This window comes from Dipodomys spectabilis, unplaced genomic scaffold, assembly GCF_019054845.1.
Source record: "Dipodomys spectabilis isolate Male_0828 unplaced genomic scaffold, ASM1905484v1 ptg000043l, whole genome shotgun sequence".
Lineage (NCBI taxonomy): Eukaryota > Metazoa > Chordata > Mammalia > Rodentia > Heteromyidae > Dipodomys > Dipodomys spectabilis.
Window position 1 is genome coordinate 13,619,429 of NW_024870720.1, and position 20,630 is coordinate 13,640,058.

The 20,630-nt window shown below is 38.9% G+C and overlaps 1 protein-coding gene across 1 annotated transcript; it reads right to left on the reverse strand.

Annotated features, from left to right (window-relative positions):
• Positions 1-192: 192 nt before the first annotated feature.
• Positions 193-20,293, reverse strand: Lrrc66 (leucine rich repeat containing 66). The gene is made up of 5 exons (XM_042678479.1): positions 20,280-20,293; positions 17,220-17,711; positions 10,753-10,922; positions 5,183-5,372; positions 193-3,847 (listed from the first exon to the last, which is right to left on the reverse strand). The coding sequence occupies exons 2-5, from the start codon at positions 17,707-17,709 to the stop codon at positions 2,058-2,060; spliced, it is 2,640 nt and encodes an 879-aa protein (XP_042534413.1). The 5' UTR covers positions 17,710-17,711; positions 20,280-20,293; the 3' UTR covers positions 193-2,057.
• Positions 20,294-20,630: the final 337 nt, after the last annotated feature.

Consider the following 20,630-nt stretch of genomic DNA (forward strand, 5'->3'; position numbering starts at 1 on the left):
TTTACAGAGGAGCTTATACAGATGTGAAATACAGAAAGTAGACAACAGTATGGGCCAAGGCACAGTGGAATGACATAGGCCCGTGTAAGGTATAGCTGGTTTGAATTTTGCATGTGAAAGAAGGGCAGGATATAATGAAATGAGATCAGGGTCCAGTTATGGACTCTTTGTCCCACACTAAAGAGTTTGTGCTTTCACTATTTATTCAACAAATGCATGTGTTAAGAACCTATTAAATACCAGGCCTTTAGGGAAGAGATATATTGATTCATGGAGCTCTCAGTAGAGAAGGGCCAAACACTAAGCTAATAACTACACAAATGCTAACTGAACTCAAGATGAACTCTCCTATGTGAAGAGTAAGGCTATGCAATGAGAGTTTGTACTAAGAATATTGAACTTAGTCTAGGCTCCAAAATTTCCACTTGTCCAAAAGTGACAATGAAGCTGAGGTCTTAGTAGGAGTTAGTCAGTTAATTGAAGGGCTGTTTGGCAAGAGCATTTGGGGCAGATGTTGAACCAAGTGAAGGCTGGGATACAGTTATTGTGAGTGACGAATTACAGTGAGTGATGAATTTACCTTATATGAGGTGAAGAAAAGTATTAAAGATCATAATAATCTAGGCACTAGACAAGAGGTGTGCCTTATTTGAGGATTGAGAACTGGTATACCAAGTTAAGGGTTACAGAGGAGCTAGATCCCTTAGGACTAATGATGCAATGAGGCAGACTGACAGATTCTTTCTCCAGATTCTATCACTTTATTTTCTACTCAAACTCTGATCTGACAAAGTTTGGCCAGCTCCTATCCCTACCTTTGTGCTTATTTCTCTGAATAGGCATCTAGGAACTCCCATTGCACTGTGCTCAGAGGATTCTGTCTCAGAGGTAGGAAATGAAAGAGAAGGAATCAGAACACAGTTAGAACTTATAACCAACTTTCTTGGATAAATGTCTTAATAGTATTGACCAAGAAAGGGACAGGGGAAAAAGAAGATGAATGACCTATGTGTATTTGGGTGACTAGAGCTAAGGATTTGAATCTGGAACTTGGGAGGGAGGTTGGGCCATCTGTATGGCTGTAGAAGCAGCAGGGCCCATATTTGTTAGAACATTGTTGGCAGTATTATTTCCTTGCCATTCTCAGTGCCGACAAAGTGGTTGTAAAGAAAGACTGGAGAGAAACTCTTGAGGAGACTGTCTTTATGTGAACATACACAGAAGGAGAGTTGGGAAAGGAAAAGAAGAAAATGTCAGAAAAGGTAAAAGATAAGCAGAACAGTTCATGAGAGGCCATACTTGAAAGTTATACCAAAAAAGAGCTTGTTTTAGGCTAATGGCAGAAAATCCTTATCTTTTACAGAAAGCATCATTTCTTCTCTTGAAGGCTGATTTTTTAATCTACATTTTGTTCTAGAAACTGGCCACTCTTTTAACATAAATTATTAAAAATACTTAGAATTGATCTTAATTTTGTAGTGTCATAATTGATCTCCCAAAACATTGTAATCTTCGCGAAGAATTTGTTTCTGTTCAGCATTCACAAATAAGTGCTCCAATGATTACCAAGACGTTCTTTGGTTCTCAAGTTGAATGTCCCTGTCTTTTGTCACAGTGGAGTTGCTCTTAACAGACACTTGCATTCATCTCCCATCCCATCTCTGGATCTGTGTTTGAGCATGAAAGTTAGAATCCTTTTCTTTCTACTTGTAACAGATTCTCCCCCTGAATATTCAACCTGCTCTATTTGGCTGGAATTGTTCTGTGTTCTTAATGAACTGTGTTTATCTGGAAACTCTTATAATAATAATAGCATTTAGTTCTCAAAACTATCTTCAAAATATTGTCCCTTTTTTACCGAGGGCTTGCTCATCACCAGAGACTGTAACACTTTCTAGAATCATAGTCCTCTGGTGAACATATAGACACCTCATTTATATCAGTGTCTATCTGGTTGGGACCTAGGTCACTCCCTTGAGAATCTTGCTGTGGAGGTCTTAAAGTCTTCTCCTGCTCTGACCTTGAAGGAGTATCTTTTGTCTGTTCCTTGAAATGTCTTAAGTCCTTTCCATAGCAGGCTCCTTGAGATCATCAGTAGAAGGTGGTGGTGTCGGTGGTAAACTGTCCACATTTGAAAACTGCAGGTCTCTAAGTGAGCATTGCCATTCCACTGCTCCAGGCTGAAGAACTCTGTCATAATCACAAACAAACACAGCAGTCTCATCACTTAGAGGTGGGTTGTCCAGTGTCCTGGGCCAGATCAATGCATCCTCAGATACACTGATGTTAGAGGCACTTTGCAGATGTGTTTCACACAAACCAGAGTCTGCCCTAGAAATCGGAGGCTTTCCAAAGCGGTCTTCCTCCGTTTCATACTTCTCCAGAATCTTTTGGAAGGTGATGTTGTCTTCGGGATGTTCCACTGAAGTCACATTGTCCTTGTGTTCCTCTGAGTCCTCGATCTGCAGAGGCTGGCCGGCCCCACCACTGCCCTCACCATGTGCCTCTTCTTTAGTCACACTCCTTGTATCCTCTGAGCCCTCTGAACTGAGAGTAAACAAAGACCCTTCATCTGAATCGTAGTCAGATTCCAAGCCATACTGAAGGCCAAAAGGGACATCTTTTTGCACTGGCTCATCAGGAGCAGGAATGTCCTGCAGGCCACTGCGCCATCTTGGCAGAAGGGTGGATGGTTCTCCATTTTCTGGGACACTGTATATATCTGCACTGCAGAAGTCTGGGAGTTCTTTCTCATTGTTGGCCCCAAGGAGTCCTGGATGCTGTGTGTAAGGCAAGCTGATAAAATTGTTCACCTGTATTTCCTTAGAACATTCCATGTGTGGGCCAGTGGTCTCCACAGACAGCTGTTCAAGACACCTTCTTTTACTCTCTCCAGATCCCTGTGTCCTTGCATTTGTTTCTATTCTGGAGGGAGAATCTGCTACTTTTCTTAGGTGTGATAGGTCTAATTCTTTTAAGTTGTGATGGATTGTGCCAGAGACAGTTCCAAATGTGCCAGCCATGGGAGATACACTCACTGAATGCCCAGGAGGAGAATATTCCTGGGCCACAGTGTCATAATCTGATTCCCAGATCATATCATTCCTATAAATGTGATCCTGTGCTGAGGAAATCAGTTGGTGATGATCAATCTTTGGATGCCTGCAGAGAGGGGAAAGGTCTGCCTGGCCATTTGGAAGCATACTGACATTTCTACTTCCTGCCTTGTTCCCACATTGTTCTGCGCTCTGCCATCTTCCAGGGTCTTTTCTGCCATTTCCCAGAATCCCATCAGGAATGATAGTAGTGTGTGAGGTTGGCAGTGTCACCTGGGAAGGGTTCTGATTCTTATAGAGGTTCTGATGGAAAGCTGGGTGCAGATCTTTCCTTGGGTGCTGTGTGCTGCTTGAAGCTTCAATTTCATCATAGAATCCCTCATTTGAGTAGGTGTTGTTGGAGCTAGGACTTTTAGTGCATCTTTGTGTCCACAGTCTGTCAATATAGGGCCTGATGAAAAACCCCAAGCAGAAAGCTAAGATAAATGTGATGAACACTGAGAGACAGACAGCCAGGGCAAGGTCTGGGGCATTGTCATTATCCTCTTCGCCAGTGGCCCGCACATTCCAGGTGTTTCTGATCCCTCTTGGCCACAGTGTCTGCTTCTCCCGCAGATCAGAGTCCACAGGTGCATCCTTCATCAGAGGGGAAACGCGCAGATACATTCCTTCCCCAGGCCTCTCTGCTTTGCTCCTTATGAGGCTTTTCACAGGATTTTGATTTGTGTGAGAAAGGTGTATCTCCCTGGATGTTCTGCTTTTGGGAATCTCTGAATATGAGTCCTCATTGCCTGCAAGTGACAGATAAAAACCATACACTGAGAACAACATAAGATTCCAGGTTTTCAAAGCTTCTGCAAGTCGTTCTCAGTCCTAATCTAGTTATATTTTTAGCTGTGGATAACCTGGTGCCAAGTAGCTTCGTTTGTTCCAGCTTTCTTAATTCAAGATTCATTTGTGCATTCGCTCACCCATTCATACCCTCTTTCTTGTCTAACCACAGTATGACTCTGGGCACAGGTACACATGACTGTTAGCCATAGATTTGCTGCTCACAGACCCAGTAGTTGGGTTTCTCAGGCTTCCTTTCTGACAGCTGGACATGTGAGAAAAAGGCCAGACTAGGTGGGCAGCCTCATTGCTTCTCCATCCTTCATAACCTTGGCTACTTCATATTTGCCAAAACACTGTATCAGTACCCCTCAAACAAAACAGCAACAATAAAACAAAACAAAACAAACCCCCTATCTCTGCCTTACCTCGGTCTGTACGATTGTTTCCTCACCATTCCAGATGCTGATAATGAGCAAAATATTCATTTTTCTCTTCTGTCCTCCACACTTGAATGCCAATGTGGATTGTAGAAAGGAACAAAACAAGCATGGATGACCACCTTTAGCCCTTAACTGTTCTTTGTGGATTTCTTCTACACTGTCTGACAGTGCTATGATTCTACTTTGATGGCAGTTCTGAACAGAACTTAGTGAGGGTGGAGCTCTGTATATTTATTTGTCTTTTTTTCCAAGATAATTAATATTGGGACACAAAACCTTCCCAGATTGTTCAACCCCTGTAATAACTCAGGAGAGGGGCAAGAAGCAAATCAAAGGAAAATACACTGTGAAATGTGAGGGATTTTTTTTGTGTGTGTGTAGAATGAACATGTATCACTTTGAGAATACATTTCAGATCTTAGAAATTAAGACGTGGGATGAAATTGTGATAATTTGGGCAAAATTCTCTTTAGTGACATTTCTATTTACTTTTTCTTTCTTCCCTCCCCTTCCTCTTTCCATATCTCTCCCCCTGTTGTTTTTTTCCTCTCTCCTTTCTTCCCTCCCTCTATCTCTCTTTCTTTTTCCTTCCCTCCCTCCCTCCATCTCTCTCTGTCTTTTTTTCTTTCCTAAATGCAATTGAGGTGATTCACACTAGGTTTCTTTGACCACAAGAAGAAAACTGCCCATGAACTGATGGCACCATGATCGATGACACTAGACATTATTCTGTGACACAGCTCAAGGCTGTGGTCACTCTCTTGCTTTCAAAGGAACTGTCACTGTCTCAAGCCTCAATTTTTTTATGCATTAATGGGACCATCCCAGGGAAGAGAGACATTACTGACATACCTATAGACTTGTTGCAAATTACATCCCATGTTTTCCTCCAAGATTCAGAAATGCAGCTTTGGAAGACTGTGAAGCTATCATCACACTGCCATTTGTTATCAGCCACGTTGACCTCCAGATGGGGAAATTCTAGAGCAATGATCATCACTGGTAGGATGGTGGTCAGAGCATTGTTGCTGAGGTCTACCACCTATAGAGAACAAATTTAAGGCAGCCTATAAACCAAAACACTTTAGGAGTAAAGTACGTTACAGAAAAATACATTCATGGTATTCAGAAGTGAAACGAATTTAGGAATGATTTGAAAGTCAACGAATAGTGAGTATAAATCTCTACTCTTCTTATAAAAACTCCTGGAGCTCACCTGCTCAAGAATTAAGTGCATGTGAAATCTTCCATTAAGATTTTTTTCCTTACTAGCTATAATTTGTACTGTTAAATAAATTTGGACTCTTGTGTTATCAGGGTTTAGGATTGTGACGGTTTAAATAGGAAATGTTCCTCATAGGCTCCAGTGTTAAAATCTAGGTCCTTAGCTAGTGGCACTATTTTTGGTGGATCTAGGGTGAGATCTAGTAGGAAGAGCTGGCTCCCTTGGGTGGAACCTTTGGGGGCAGGGCTTGCTCCTGCTCCTGGCCCCTTTCCGACTCTCGTCCTTCCTGTCTGTGCTGAGGTGATGAAACTCCTCACAACATGGCTCTGCAGCCGTGATGTTCTGCCGGGCACATAGGCCCAAGCAACCATGGGCTAAAAGAAATGTTTTCTCTCTTATGTTGTTTCTGTCTAGTTTTTTTGTTGTAGCCATGATAAAATCAATTAATATAATGAAACTGAAAGCAAAACTGGAGTGAGAAATGAAAATTAACGACAGGAAGAATGATTCCTGAAAAAAAAATTAAAACAGAATAGTAAAATGTGACTGAAGAAATACCTATCTACCAGCATTTGAAGGGGGTTATATATTACCAAAGGACTGGAGAAACATATAATAGTGCTTCACAATTTACTGCATTGAAGAAGAATGAAATAAGATTAAGAAATACTAGTTTGAAATGTTAGTGAAATTTATTTCATTCCCTTTAAGCATGATGAAGATTTTACATTTTGAAAAATCTATCTGGCCTCAGAAAATATCCCCACATGGAGAGATTAATAGAATAGTCAAGTATTAAATGTATCACTCAGAAGAAAAACAGTGTTCACTGTGATACATGAGTACTAAAAATGTTCATCAAGTTTCAAAGCTAGTTTCCCAGTTATTTTCAAACATGTAGAAGGCATACAGCAAAGGAGATCATGTGTGATTATTGGCAGTTCCAGGGGGTATTGAGAATTACTACTGCACTTTAAACATTCTCAGATGTGGAAAATGAACTATACAACTTGTGGAGGAGGAGGGGGTCAGGAGGGAAAACAACTGGGAGAAAACAAGGGAAGACATGACAGTGTTCAAAAAGAAATTTACTTAATACCTAATTTATGTAACTGTAACCCCTCTGTACATTGCCTTTACAATAAAAAAATTCTCAGAGTAGATTCTTAGTTTGCCTGTGGCATCCATTACCTATGAGCTGCAGAAGACTCATAAGGAACAATAAATATGCACAGAAAGTGAAATAGGCATAGAGCAAATTATATATAATCAGATCAGCATACAACGCACTAGATAAGGTTCCCCAGCACTTTTACAATATATTCTTGGTGAAGATAAGTAGGCCTTCTCATTTGCTCTATTAATGTCTGTAACAGCAGACAGAATCCTTTGTCCCCAGGGAAACACTTGCTGGTATTCAGACTCTTGAGCATTTCCCTCACTGAAGTGTGGGCAGGACCTGTAACTTGTTTCTAGAACACATTGCAGCAATGATACATCACTTCAGGATTACATATAAATTAGCCATTTTGTCAGCAGGATCCCTGGCCCACTACTTCTGAAGCAAGCTAACTGTTAGGTCCTAACCAATTCTACTGGAAGGCCACAGGGAAGAAACCTGAGGGCAGGCTGAACCAAACGCTGGTGAGGAGCTGAGCCTCCAGCCCAATAGCTTAGTAAGGAACTAAGTCTTCCAACAGCAGGTGAGCTTGGGAAGGAATCTTCTTCCAGATAGATTTCAGGTATGACTGTAGCCTTGGCCAACACTGGTGCAGCCTCTGGAGAGACCATGAAGTGAAGGCCCCAGGAACTGTGAGACAATAGGCGAATATGATTTAAACCTGTGCAAATTCATGATGCAGCAATAGTTAATGACTTCACCTATTCATTAACTTTATTTATGCTTTTGTTTATTCAGTTAAGTAAATGTAAATGTCTTAAACACTGGAAAACAAAGCAGACACAATGTCTATAAAGAGCATGATGACTGTCATGTCATTGTAGGGTTAGGAAGCATAGACATTACCAAGTAGCCACAACCAAGGCTATGATGCCTTTTTGTGTAGGGGTTGAGGATAAGTTAAAGCACATTAGAGGTGTGTTGAAAGGAGGCCCAGGAGAATCTCCCTTGATAAAGTAACATCTGTTAAGATCTGGAAGGACTAACAACAGTTAGCTTTTGCAAGTAAAGGATCAGCAGCTAGGGTTGGCCTGAGGTGAAAACAGAAGGACAGCAGTAAGCCAGGGACAGATGGCTTGGAAAGAGGCTGGAGAGGCAGGCAGGGGTCAGGCCTTAACTGAAATCTTGTAAGGGTTTTAACCAAGAAGTGGCATAATAATCCGGGTGGTATATTAAGAGAGAAGGCATGGTGCTCACTTTAAAAATTATTTTTTGTTTGTGGCTTCCTTCCAATTCCTTCCTTCCTTCTTTCCTACCTTCCTTCTTTCTTTCTTCCTTTCTTTTCTTTCTTTCTGTCAGTCATGGGGCTTGAACTCGGGGCTTGGGTGCTGTCCTTTAGCTCTTCAGCTCAAGGCTAGTGCTCTACTACTTGAGCCACAGTGCCACTTCCAGTTTTTTGGTGGTTTATTGGAGATAAGAGTCTCATGGACTTTCCTGCCAGAGCTGGCTTTGAACCATGATCTGCAGATCTCAGCCTCCTGAGTAGCTAGAATTACAGGTGTGAGCCACTAGTGCCCGGCTTATTTATTTTTATTGTTATCTTTAAGTAATTATAAAAAGGAGTTGCCATTTAACAAAGCAGTTTATGAATACAATATATCTTGATCAATGTCACCCATTTCAACGCTCTTCTTAATTTTGTAGGATATACATTGGATTTGTGACTGCATTTCCCCCTTCTCTTCATTCATCTATTCCTTCCTCTTCCATCTACCCCCTTTAAAGTCTTATTTTGCTGAGCTTTGATTCTGTAAGTGGCCCTTGGCTCACATTTGTAATCCTAGCTACTCAGAAGGCTGAGATCTGAGCATCAGAATTAGAAGTCAGCCTGGGTAAGGAAAGACCATGAGACTTTTATCTCTAATAAACTGGCTCAAGGGGTAGTGTTAGCCTTCAGCGAGAAGAAGCTCAGGGACAGGCATGCCCCATGGCTGGCTGGCACACACACACACACACACACACACACAATTCTCTAAGTGGTACAATGTTTACTGTACCCTAAGTACTGTCTTAATAAATTTTTGTGCATCAAAACATGTAGTCCTCATTAAAATAGTCTATAAGACAGGAACTAAGTTGTTTCTATTTTACAGATATGAAAACAGGCACAGAAATCTGATAACTTGGTGAAGATAGTGTGACTGGGAAGTAGCAGTGCCTTGGTGGAATCTTAGCAGCAGGCTTCCTAACTTTCTTTCTGTGAAGCAGGCTTTCAAGCTCTATTGGTTAGAAGGGGGAGCTGGAGCTTTGTCTCACAGGTACACTTCAACAGTATTTCACACCAGGCAAACAGCAGCTGTTCATGTGCATGCTGCCTTAACAAGACAGCTGTTAGCCACATGTGGCTATCAGACAATTCTGTGGGATGTAAGATACACAAAAAAGGTGTTGAAGATTGTAAAAAGGGGGATGCAAAAAACCCCTCAGTATTAATTGATGTAATTTCATATGTAAAAAGCAGCATATTGGAAACAGCCTGGATACCCTACAATAGATGAGTAGGTCCAAAAAGTGTGGTACCATAGAATTTCACACAGCCATTAGAAAAAATAATGTATGTCATTTGTAGGGAAATGGATGGACTTAGAACAAATTATGTTAAGTGAGGTAAGCAGGCCCAGAGAGACAAATGGCACATGTTTTCTCTCATATGCAGAAGCTAGATCTAAGATATAATGGACTATGATGAATTTCACAGGACTCTAGGCATTCACAGTGAGACTAAAGGAGGGTATTAGGGCAGGAACACAAAAGCACAATGCCCATATGCCTCTGATCATATGAAGTAATATTTATCAAAATGAACTCCAGGAAAATGAAACAAGAGGATTTTTCTTTGTTGTTGTTTTCTTTTTTTTTGGTCTTGTTTGTTCATCTGTCTTTGGGACACCCAAATGGAGGGACAAAGGTGAACAAATTGCAGCAGTGGTATTCACTAGACGTGATGTTGAAAATGAACTATGCAACTTGTAGGTGGGGACGAGAGGGAAAAACTGGGAGAGAGCAAGAGAATGGATCACATTGTCCAAAAGAGAAATGTACTAATTACCTGATTTATGGAATTATAACCCCTCTGTATATCACCTTTATCATAATAATAAATAGCTAGTGCATTGGGCTAACTAATATATTTCAATAAGGTGAAATTTACTTGCTTATTTTTGTTTTTTACATTTGGCTTCTATAACACTTCAAACTATATCTTGCTAGAGAATAATATTGATCCATATAGAGAACAGTGGTGGGTGACAGAGGTTATGACAGAAGTTTCTACAAGATCATTTCTGGAGGTCCCTCTGATTGGTCTAAATGATTAGTGAGGGCATTTTACACTGTCCTCACAAGGGGGATGGTATGCTGAAAAGGGCTTGAAGCAGACTTTGGGGTTCCTTATACTCAGCTACTAGGAGTTCAGGAAGATTAACTACAATGTTTAGAGCTCCAGAATGTGGCACAGATTCCCCCAATCTGGTTTGATGTTTAGGAGAGTTGTGGCATTGGTAAGTGCCAACCAAGTATGTACAGTTACTATTTCATTGCTATTTTTCCCATGTCTAATTTTGGCAATGAAGCAGTATGGTTACGGACTCACTCTATGGTCTTGAATTGTTCACATTTCAGTGTTGGCCAGCGATTCGCAGCCACCTTTGAAATGTCCTAGTTTACATAGGACAGTGACTCATCTTGTAGCTTATAAAGACAGACTGAAAAATCACATATTTAATTTCTTGCCAACTGGTAACTGGGATTTTGGAGTGTGACTCAATTTGATTTGGAGGAATAATGTGCCAATTCTTGCTGCTAAGTATTATGTTTAAGCTCATGTTGATTACTGAAAGTTTTGATTTTTGAGGCAAGAAATCAACTCTTTTCAGGGATCTTAAAATAGACTTAGGTGTTCAATCAATAGCTAGGAAGAACTTCTTCTATTGAAGAACTTCTTCAATAGAAATAGTCTTTTTAAGGTAATTACCCATATAGCTGCATATTTAAGACAGTATAGACATATTTCAGAACCTTTAATTTTTTGAGGTCCTTGAAGGCTTCTGGGTGGATTTTGAATATCTTGTTACTCTTTAAATAGATGTGCTCCAGTTGCAGGCAGCTATGAAAATCAGAAACCCCAACTTGCAGTATTCCATTGAAGGACAGATCCAAACTCTGCAATGACTTCAGTTTCCACAGACCTGTTAAAATTAAGAAGTAAATGAAAACTAAAACCAGTAGTATTTATAGCAGTATTATTCATAATGGTAGAAAATTGGAGACAACTTTAATGATCCACAAATGAAAAACTGTAGAAATGTGACATAAAATGATACTATAAAATAGAAAGTAGTCTTTAAAGTTAATAGAGTGGGGTCAACCTGTGAACTGATTCAACAGAAAAAAAAAAGTTAAGTTCAGAACACTATATTGTTCAAATGTTTTAGGTGAAAAAGAGTCATACACAAAGTTAACCATATATTTTAAGTTAGTCATTATTAGTAGTCAGTGCATTGAGAACTAGGGTGGCGGGGAGAAGGGAAGAAATATATGAGAGGGAATTTCCTTTTATATGTTATATACTTTTGGATTCTTTCTTTCAATCAGTGTGTTCTACTTTTAAAATAAAAGATTCAATTTTAAAAATCCAAACATTTCTTGGCAGTACTTAGGTTTGAACTCAGTGCTTTACATTTACTAGGCAAGCACTCTACCACTGGAGCTACATCTTCAGCATTTTTTTTTTCAGATAGTATCTTAGTATTTTTTGCTCTAGGGTTGGTCTTGAACTGTGATCCTCTACCTCCACTGGGATCACAGACATATTACCACGATATCTGGCCAAACCTTGATTAAAGGAGGTGATGAATAGATATTTATTGATTTAGGTAAATGATTCTGATATATCAGGGAAAAAGCTGTTTTGATGCTTTAGTACATAGATCATTTTTTTTTTTTTTTTACTTTTAAAGTTTTTGCAGCAATGTCCTTTCTTTTAACTACTTATTGTTGGACCTATCGCTATTTTCTAGATAGTCTTGTATTTTTTTCTGAAGTCAGTGCATTACAGCTAGATTTTGTTTTTTTCAGGACAAAAATTAAATTGCATTTTTGTCTCTGCCTTTGTTTCACTTGGTTCCAGGGAGTACCCAGAAGGCCCACTTGGCACTGAGAATGTAGGTTGAGAATAAGGTGCCAGTCAAAGCAGACTCCCAATTTTGCTTTCCCAGATGGGTCTTTCAAAGAAGTGACTTCAATTTTACATTTTTTTTTTCTGTTCTGTTCACGCATGCGGGCTATGTCTTTAACTCACTACTGCATAACAGATCAAATTGGTTCAATTCCATAAGGGTTTATTACTTTTCTACTGTCTGCACAGTACTGATTGCAATACTGATTATGCAGAGATGATGACTTAATTGAAATGGCTGTAACACATAAATTGTCACATATTCATTTGTACAGATTAAGCAAGAGACTTTTAGGGCAATAAATCAATCAAAATATTATGAGCAAGGTACTTGGTGCTAAGGACAGAGTACAGAATCTTCACTTTAAAGCTTAGTCTGTTGGATTGGTAAAAAAGACAAGAAAAAGTTTATTTATACAAAATAGTACATCCAACTATACAATTCCCTATTAATTGCCTGTCTATTCATCAAATGATCAAGTCCCTTCAGGGTAGAATTCACATTTTTGAAATCTTGCATTGCCTCTTATCCAATATACATTCAATAGGCCAGAGGCAATAGTATTTGGCTTACATAGTGATTTAAAGGTCTTTGAGGAAAATTAAAGATTCAATAAAAAATTTGCATTTCTGGTTTCTTTCGAAGAACTGGAAGTTCTTAGTGGCATAAGACAGCATTAGCTAAAGCTGACTAAGAGGTGCTTGCTTTAAGTGGGGGGGGGGGTTAATAAACTCATAGAAGACTGTGATTTCTTTGTATTCATGTTTGTATAAAAAGCAAGAAAACAGCAGATAGGCCAAGAAGACCACATGTCTAAAAAACAATGAAAGAAAACCAAAGCTAATATTATGTTGGCATAAGCTAGTAAGAAATACTCCTGCAATAGCAACTCCAAATGCTGGAGTCCCTGTGTACTGCCCACTGTCCTTAGACTTGTCCTCAACTCTTCCCAATGCAGTTGGACACTGCACCAGTACCGTAGTTAGGCTGCATCCAATGGGAACTCACCATGAGGGCTAGTTATTAAGAATTTGAATATAACTTCCAGAGAAAATGTTTCTCTTTACAGAGGAGAATATCACTGAATGTTTTTCCTTTCTTTTCTCTCTCTCTCTCTTTATTTTTTTTTTTGGTCAGTTGTAAGGCTTGAACTCTGGGCTTGGGTGCTGTCCCTCAACTCTTCAGTTCAAGGCAAGCGCTCTACTACTTGAGCCACAGCGCCACTTCCGGTTTTCTAATGGTTTATTGGAGATAAGAGTCTTATGGACTTTCCTGCCCAGGCTGGCTTTGCACCATGATCCTCAGATCTCAGCCTCCTGAGTAGCTAGGATTGGCTCACCCCTGTAATCCCTGAATGTTTTAATATGCAAATACATAGCTCTAGAAGAAAAGATGCAACAAAAGCCATTGGTATTCTATAGGTTTCCTAACATTTTCATGATACCTTTCTGGCCTACTTGGAGATGTGAACTCTTATTTCCTACAATACCTCATTACTTAATTGCATGGATTAAGTACCCTAGTTGCTCAGTAGGGAAAGCTCATGTCTAACTCTGAAGTGAAAGAAAGAAACAATTTTAAATTCCTATTTATATTCTTTATGCTCAAAACATTTCACAATCATTTCAATTTTTAATTTTCACAAAATCCTGAGGCTTATCACCATTTTCAAAGGAAAACACCAAAACCCAAGAAGGGTACAACAAAAAAGAAAATTATAGACCAATTTCTCTGATGAACATAAATGTAAAATTCTCAATAAAATATTTACAAATCAAATTCAATAACACATTAAGATTATTTATATACCATGAACAAACTGGTCTCATTCCTGGCATGCAAGGTAGCTCAACAATATACAAATTAATAAGTATAATACAGTACATATACAAAATTGTGGACAAAATTATGTGATCATTTCAATAGATTCAAGAGAAATTCTGACAAAATACCAAATCCTTTAACAACAAAAGTGCTAAAGAAAACAGGAATAGAAGTACTATATATCTTAACATAAAAGGTTACATATGTTAAACTTGTGCCAACACTGAATTGGGGGAAAGAGGGAACTATTTTCTCTAATGTCAGGAATGAGACAAGAGTTTTTACTCTTATTTTACTTTGCTTGAATCCTTAGCCACTATAATAAGGCAAGAGAAAGAAACAAAGGAATGTAAAGGGGAAAGAAAGAAGTAAAATGATTCCTATTTTCAGATGTGATACCATACTAAAAAGACCCTACCAAAAACCTCTTCGATCTGAAAAGCACTTTAGCAAAGTAGTAGTAAACAACAACCAGTAATATTTCTATATATTAAGAGTGACTAAGCTGAGAAAGAAATCAGGAAAACAATTCCATTTATAATAGCCTAAAGAAAAATTAAGTACTTAAGAATAAACTTAACTAAGGTGGTGAAACACTTCTATAATAAAACTATAACACCTTAAAGAAATTGAAGGAGACACTGGAAGATGGAGACTTAATGTTCACAGATTGGCAGAATTAATATTGTGAAAATGGCTGTGCTACCAAAAGCAATCTACAGATTCAATGCAGTTATGTTGTTACAGATAATACAAGGTTCCATTTTTTAGGACACTTGAATTTAGAAGTGACATTATCACCTACTATATTAGTTAAAAATGCATCGTGGCTAGGTACTGGTGGCTCATGCCAGTAATCCTAGCTACTCAGGAGACTGAGATCTGAGGACCGGTTCAAAGCCAGCCAGCCTGGGCAGGAAAGTCTGTAAGACTCTTATTTCCAATTAACCACCTAAAAACTGGAAGTGGTACGGTGGCTCAAGTGGCAGAGCGCTCACCTTGAGCTGAAGAGCTCAGGGACAGTGCCCAGGCCCAGAGTTCAAGCCCCATGACTGACAAAAAAAATGCATTGCGCCATATGAATATGTATACATAAAATGATGTTCATCAGGGAAAAAAATACCTTAAATGTTTAGTAAACCAATTAAGCCAACTATTAAAATACTATTTGTAAGGCAGGTGCAGGTGGCTCAGGCCTGTAATCCTAGCTACTAAGGAGGCTGAGATCTGAGGGTTCTGGTTCAAAGCCAGCCTGGGCAGGAAAGTCGGTGAGACTCTTAACCTCCAATTAACTGCCTGAAAACTTGAAGGGGCCCTGTGGCTCAAGTGGTAGAGCACTTGCATTGAGCTGATGAGCTCAGTAACTGTGCCCAGGTCCAGAGTTCAAGCCCCATGATTGACAAAACACACACACACACACACACACACACACACACACACACACACACAACCAACAACCAATGTAATATTTCTCTGTTATCTTTCATCTATCTACCTAACATGATATAAAATAAAAATTATGGAACATAATAGTAATCTCTAAAATTTTGGAAGGAACAATATATAGGTAACAAAATAAACCTGAGGGGCTGGGAAGATGGCTCAGTGGTAGAGCGCTTGCCTTGCATGCCTGAGGCCCTGGGTTCGATTCCTCAGTACCACATAAGCAAAAAGAAAAAAGCTGGAAGTGGCGCTGTGGCTCAAGTGGTAGAGCGCTAGCCTTGAGCTGAAGAGCTGAGGGACAGCGCCCAGGCAGAGTTCAGGCCCCATGGCCGGACCCCCCTCCCCCACCAAAAAAAAGAAAAACAAAACAAAAAAAAACTTGAGCTGGGTGCTGATGGCTCACACCTGTAATCCTAGCTACTCAAGAGACTGAGATCTGAGGATTGTGGTTCAAAGCCAGCCCAGGCAAGAAAATCCATGAGACTCATCTCCAGTTAGCAGCCAGAAAACTGGAAGTGACACTATGGCTCAAAGTGGTTGGCTGCTAAAAGAGCAAAAAAGCTCAGGGACAATGTCCAGACCCCAAGTTCAAGCCCTGTGACTGACAAAACAAAAAACAAAAACAAGAAAACCCTTGAAGAATGCATACTGCATGAATAACTTTAATTTCCCCCTTTTTTCCTTCAACTCCTAAATAATAACAGGCATTCCTTTTGAAAAATGAACAATAAGATAAAAATTACAAAATAAGATCAAAACTAGTTTACACTCTACGTGAAAATGCTACACATGGTTTTATAGAAAAGTCAGGAAGGGAAACTCTCACCTTCCACACAGCTCTCTGACACAGTGATTGAGGACTTACACCACCTGCGAGGCTGTTATTGTCAAAATGATGCTTATGGCATGGATAGATGCTATTAAGAGGCAAAAATAAAGATATGAATAGTCAAAACTGAAAAATGAGGAAAAATGGTGATTTGTGATAGAGAAAAGATACAATCTTCTTTAAAAAAGTAAAATTGTCATATAAAGTAAGTGCTTAGCAAATAGTGAAGGTTAAGAACAAAGAGAAAGTAAAGTGTCTAGTACTCCAGAATGTTTTGGCAAAGGAAAATCCGGTGCTGGTGGCTCACGCCTGTAATCCCAGCTACTCAGGAGGCTGAGAAGTGATGGTTGCGGTTCAAAGCCAATCTGGGCAGGAAAGTCCATGAGACTCTTATCGCCAATAAACCACTAGAAAACCAGAAGTGGTGCTGTGGCTCAAGTGGTACAGTACTAGCCTTGTGCTGAAGGGCTGAGGGACAGTGCCCAGGCACAGAGTTTAAGTCCCACAACTAAGAACAGCAACAAAAAAAGGCAAAGGAAGTCTTGCTTCATAAACCTGATATATTTTCTAAGTAAAATCTGGCCTATTTGTGAAGGAACTCTAAGATGTACACTATTGGGTTCAGATGAGTATTTATTACAATAAGAAGAGATGTAAAGCATTCTGTTAGAAGGTAGGACAAGAAATTCTGGTTTTGACTTGATAATAAAAAGTGTATATACAAATTCATAATACTGATTCATAGTACTGATCTACATTTGGAGTACTACTAAGTAAGAAGAGACAAAATGTATTCCAAGAAGAAAAAAATCACAAATATGTCAACATAAAATTGCATTGCTACTTATTAAAATATCCAAACAAGTTATTTCTCAGTGTTTTTTTCTGTATTAATATACAACACTCAGAACAGATAAGTTAAAAATCATATATTATTATTTAGCACCTAGATACTTTCTAGTATCTCTTGACAAGTGTACCTAACATTAATGTGAGTCATACTAAGTGGAGATTAGATTGGATTTCATATCGGTTCCACACTATATATCCTAATTTCCACTAAGAAGGACCTTTCATTGTATTTGCTCCAATCATATATTGACATTCGGCTGCTCCCTTAAAACTGAAAATAAGAATTCGGTTGACATAAAATAGTAGTTTTCCATAAACTCACTGTTTCTCTGATTCATTCCACTTTTAAAACTACTCACCTGTGGGTATATCTCTGAGCTTATTTCTTTGAAGAATGAGCACCTTTAGAAATGGAAGCTCATGTAGAAGGCTGCTTCTATGTAGTCTCAGCTGTGAGGAGTGAGGTCCCGGCAGATCCAATGAGATAGAGTGGATTACACTGTCACTGAGGTTTAATATTTCCAAAGCATGTACATGCTCAAGAGGGCATGAGATTATTTTCCATATGATATCATAACTGGGGTCCAAATGCTCTATTTCCTGTCCTTGTTTTGTAGGAGAGTGGAAGAGAACTTTAAGGAAATGGAAGCTCACATCCACTGTGGCTACTATCTCTGATTCATCAGGAGGTGGAAAATGTTCTCCAGTAAAAGAACAATTTGTCAGAAGATACTCATTCCATTGGTCCTCAGAATTGGAGAAAATGCTGCTTTCTCTTGATGGCTCTGCCATTATTCCAGTGAAGACAAGACTTGTAACTATGGTAGCAATGCTGAGGTTCTTCATCATGCCTGAAAAAAGTAAAGTAAGATGACTTACTCAAAATGAATTGTGTAAACACTAACAGCAAATAAGAAGCAGGAATTTAAAAATTTAAGAATAAAGAAAATTATCTTGACTATCATTTTAAGTGAATGAGTTCTTAGAAGTCGGGGTATTTTAATGTAGCTAACAAACTGAAAGCTATAGTATAAAAATTACACTTCTGTGACATTTTAAAGGACCCCTTGATTTTTCAGAAAATATACATTCATTAAGGCCTCACCTGTGCATCTGTTTTTCCACTATCATTCACCCAGCAGTCTGCTTTGGAGTGACTTAAACCTACTCAGACCAGACTTTTCTTTGCTGGTCATTAGCACAGGGTAAAGTCTATTGCGCTTATCTAGAATACTGTAATCAGCTGTGTGGTTTATTACAGGAATGACATCCAGTTTCTCGAAACTGGGAACCTCCCGTATGAGTAGAAAGTTCAACTGACAAAAAAGACAACTTGATTAAAAAAAAAATGAGTCAACGAACTAAACAAAGTTCATCTTTGTGGCTTTGACTTTCAAACCATTTTGAAATCATTTAAGTGTAAAGAACATAAAGTAAAATGGGTCAAGAAAAGGATTCTCTGCCTCAGAACATGAAGATATAATGAGATATAGAAACATGTATTTTTTTTTCACCAAAAATTCCAGGAGAGCAATAAAGTTCTTGTAAGTATACACAAGTTATAAAGGTTAAATGTAAACACGAAATAACCTGAAATGATTTGTTCTAAGTTCTATTTTAAAAACCAATGTGTACACAATCAGTAATATTCTGTATTCTCTCTACAAGTCAAATAAATGACTCCTTCCTTTTTGGTCTAATAACATGCATACTAGTCTTTATCACTACAGTCTAAAATATGAAATGGCTTAACTGCCTCTTCTTGAGGCAGTTAATCTACCCTAGGGAAATTCCAAGGATACTGTTTTCTGTTTTCCTTATATAATTTCCTCATTTAAAATCTTTCAAGAGCTTCCTTAATTATCTATAGCCCAAGTCCTTTGGGTTGCCATTTGAAGCTTCCCATTATCTACCTAGTCTTATAAATTAAGTTTGGTAAATTCATGTGGAGCAACTGCTAAGATGTGACTTGGGCAAAAACAGTTATGTTTCAGCCAATAAAACATTGCTTATTTTCAATTCCAAGCAGAATCCTTTTCTCTACTCAGCCTAAATCCTACACTTTCAGACTTATCTAAAATCTGATGGCCCATTGCCTCCTTTCCTGCCCTAGTGTCTATTTTGTCTGTTTCCACCCATCTTTCAGTCAACATTTACTGAATGAATGGATGTCAGTAACATTTAGAGTGTCAATACTATGCCTCACTGCCAGTATTTTGCCTTATAGCTGTTTTTGAACCCCCCAAGATAGTAAGGACCCCCCTTCTCTCTCTCACACACACATTATATATATTCTATATAATATATAAATATATATATATATATATATATATATATATATATATATATATATATATATATGGAGGGGGGCTTGAACTCAGGCCTGGGTGCTGTTCCTGAGCCTCTTTTTGTGCTCAAGGCTAGTATTCTACCACTTTGAGTCTCTGGTTTTTAAGTGGTTAATTGGAGATAAGAGCTTACGGGGACTCTTCTGCCCAGACCGGCTTTGAACCATGATACTCAGATCTCAGCCTCCTGAGTAGCTAGGATTAGAGATGTGAGCCACTGATGCCCAACACATTTTATATTTTTAACAGTCAATACTCTCATTGGGATACCTGTGTGCATGCATGCAGAGTGAATTAAATTCACAACACACCTCTTACATTTGTTTCACAGGTCAATTCTCCCAACAATTGAAGGACACCTAAATTCAGGTACACATGGTCGTAAACTTCAAGGTGCCTTACAGCAGGGAGGAGTGATTTCCACTGTGCCCTATGTGCAAGACTCTGAAATGGAATTAACTTGCTCAGCTGGAAGGTATTTGTTTATACACTCAGAGCTGCAATCATTATCTATACAACTGCACACCAAGCTTTGACTATAATATGAGCAACCCTTCAGAAAAAAACCCCAATACAGTCATTACTTTGCAATATTTAAGAGAGAAAGCTACGGTTAAAAACGCCTTTTTAAAAGGAGATTTAAATTAGATTTTTTTTATTACCTGGTTTCCTTTTAAGTTGAAAAGACTGACAACTGAAAGTCTGAAATCAACACAGTAGGTAAGGATAAATCTAAAGTTAAAAGCATTGATGAGAATTTTATTTATACTACATTCAAATTTATCCATACTAGGTAAGAGACCACTGAGATCTCTTAAGTTTCTGAGGAAGCTGTAAACAATTAGGTAAAATATAGCCCTTAAGTTGACAAATTCCAGCTGAAGTATGAGGAAGCAGTTAGAAATACTTGGATATGATGTATCAGAGTGAGTCAGGGGAAGGCAGAATTAACAATGCAGAAATAAGAATTCATTCTTTCATCAAGAGAAGTTGGAAAAAGACAGGAAAAAACAAGATACTGATGAAAAGCTATGGAAAGACACAATGTTACTACTTGCACCTGAAGCATACCTTAAGATCCTTAGAGACCCTTACCGGTTGGCAAGTGGGTTGGTCTACAGCTGGGTCAGGCCAGGTGGAGATCCTAGACTTGAGCCATGGAGGCTCCACCCATCCCATCAGCTTTCTCTGTGGAGCCTTCACTCTTTCATTTCCAAGCTCTTGCGACAGTGACAGTGCACAATCCCCTGGGCCATGGAAGCATACAGAAAACTCTCCAGCTGGGACTGAACAACTTTTCTAACTTTCATTCCATAGAAACATAAATATGGGTCCAATTCATCTCGTGTGTGTGTGTGTGTGTGTGTGTGTGTGTGTGTGTAAGAGACAGAGAAAGAGATCAAGCAGAAACCTTGTAACCAT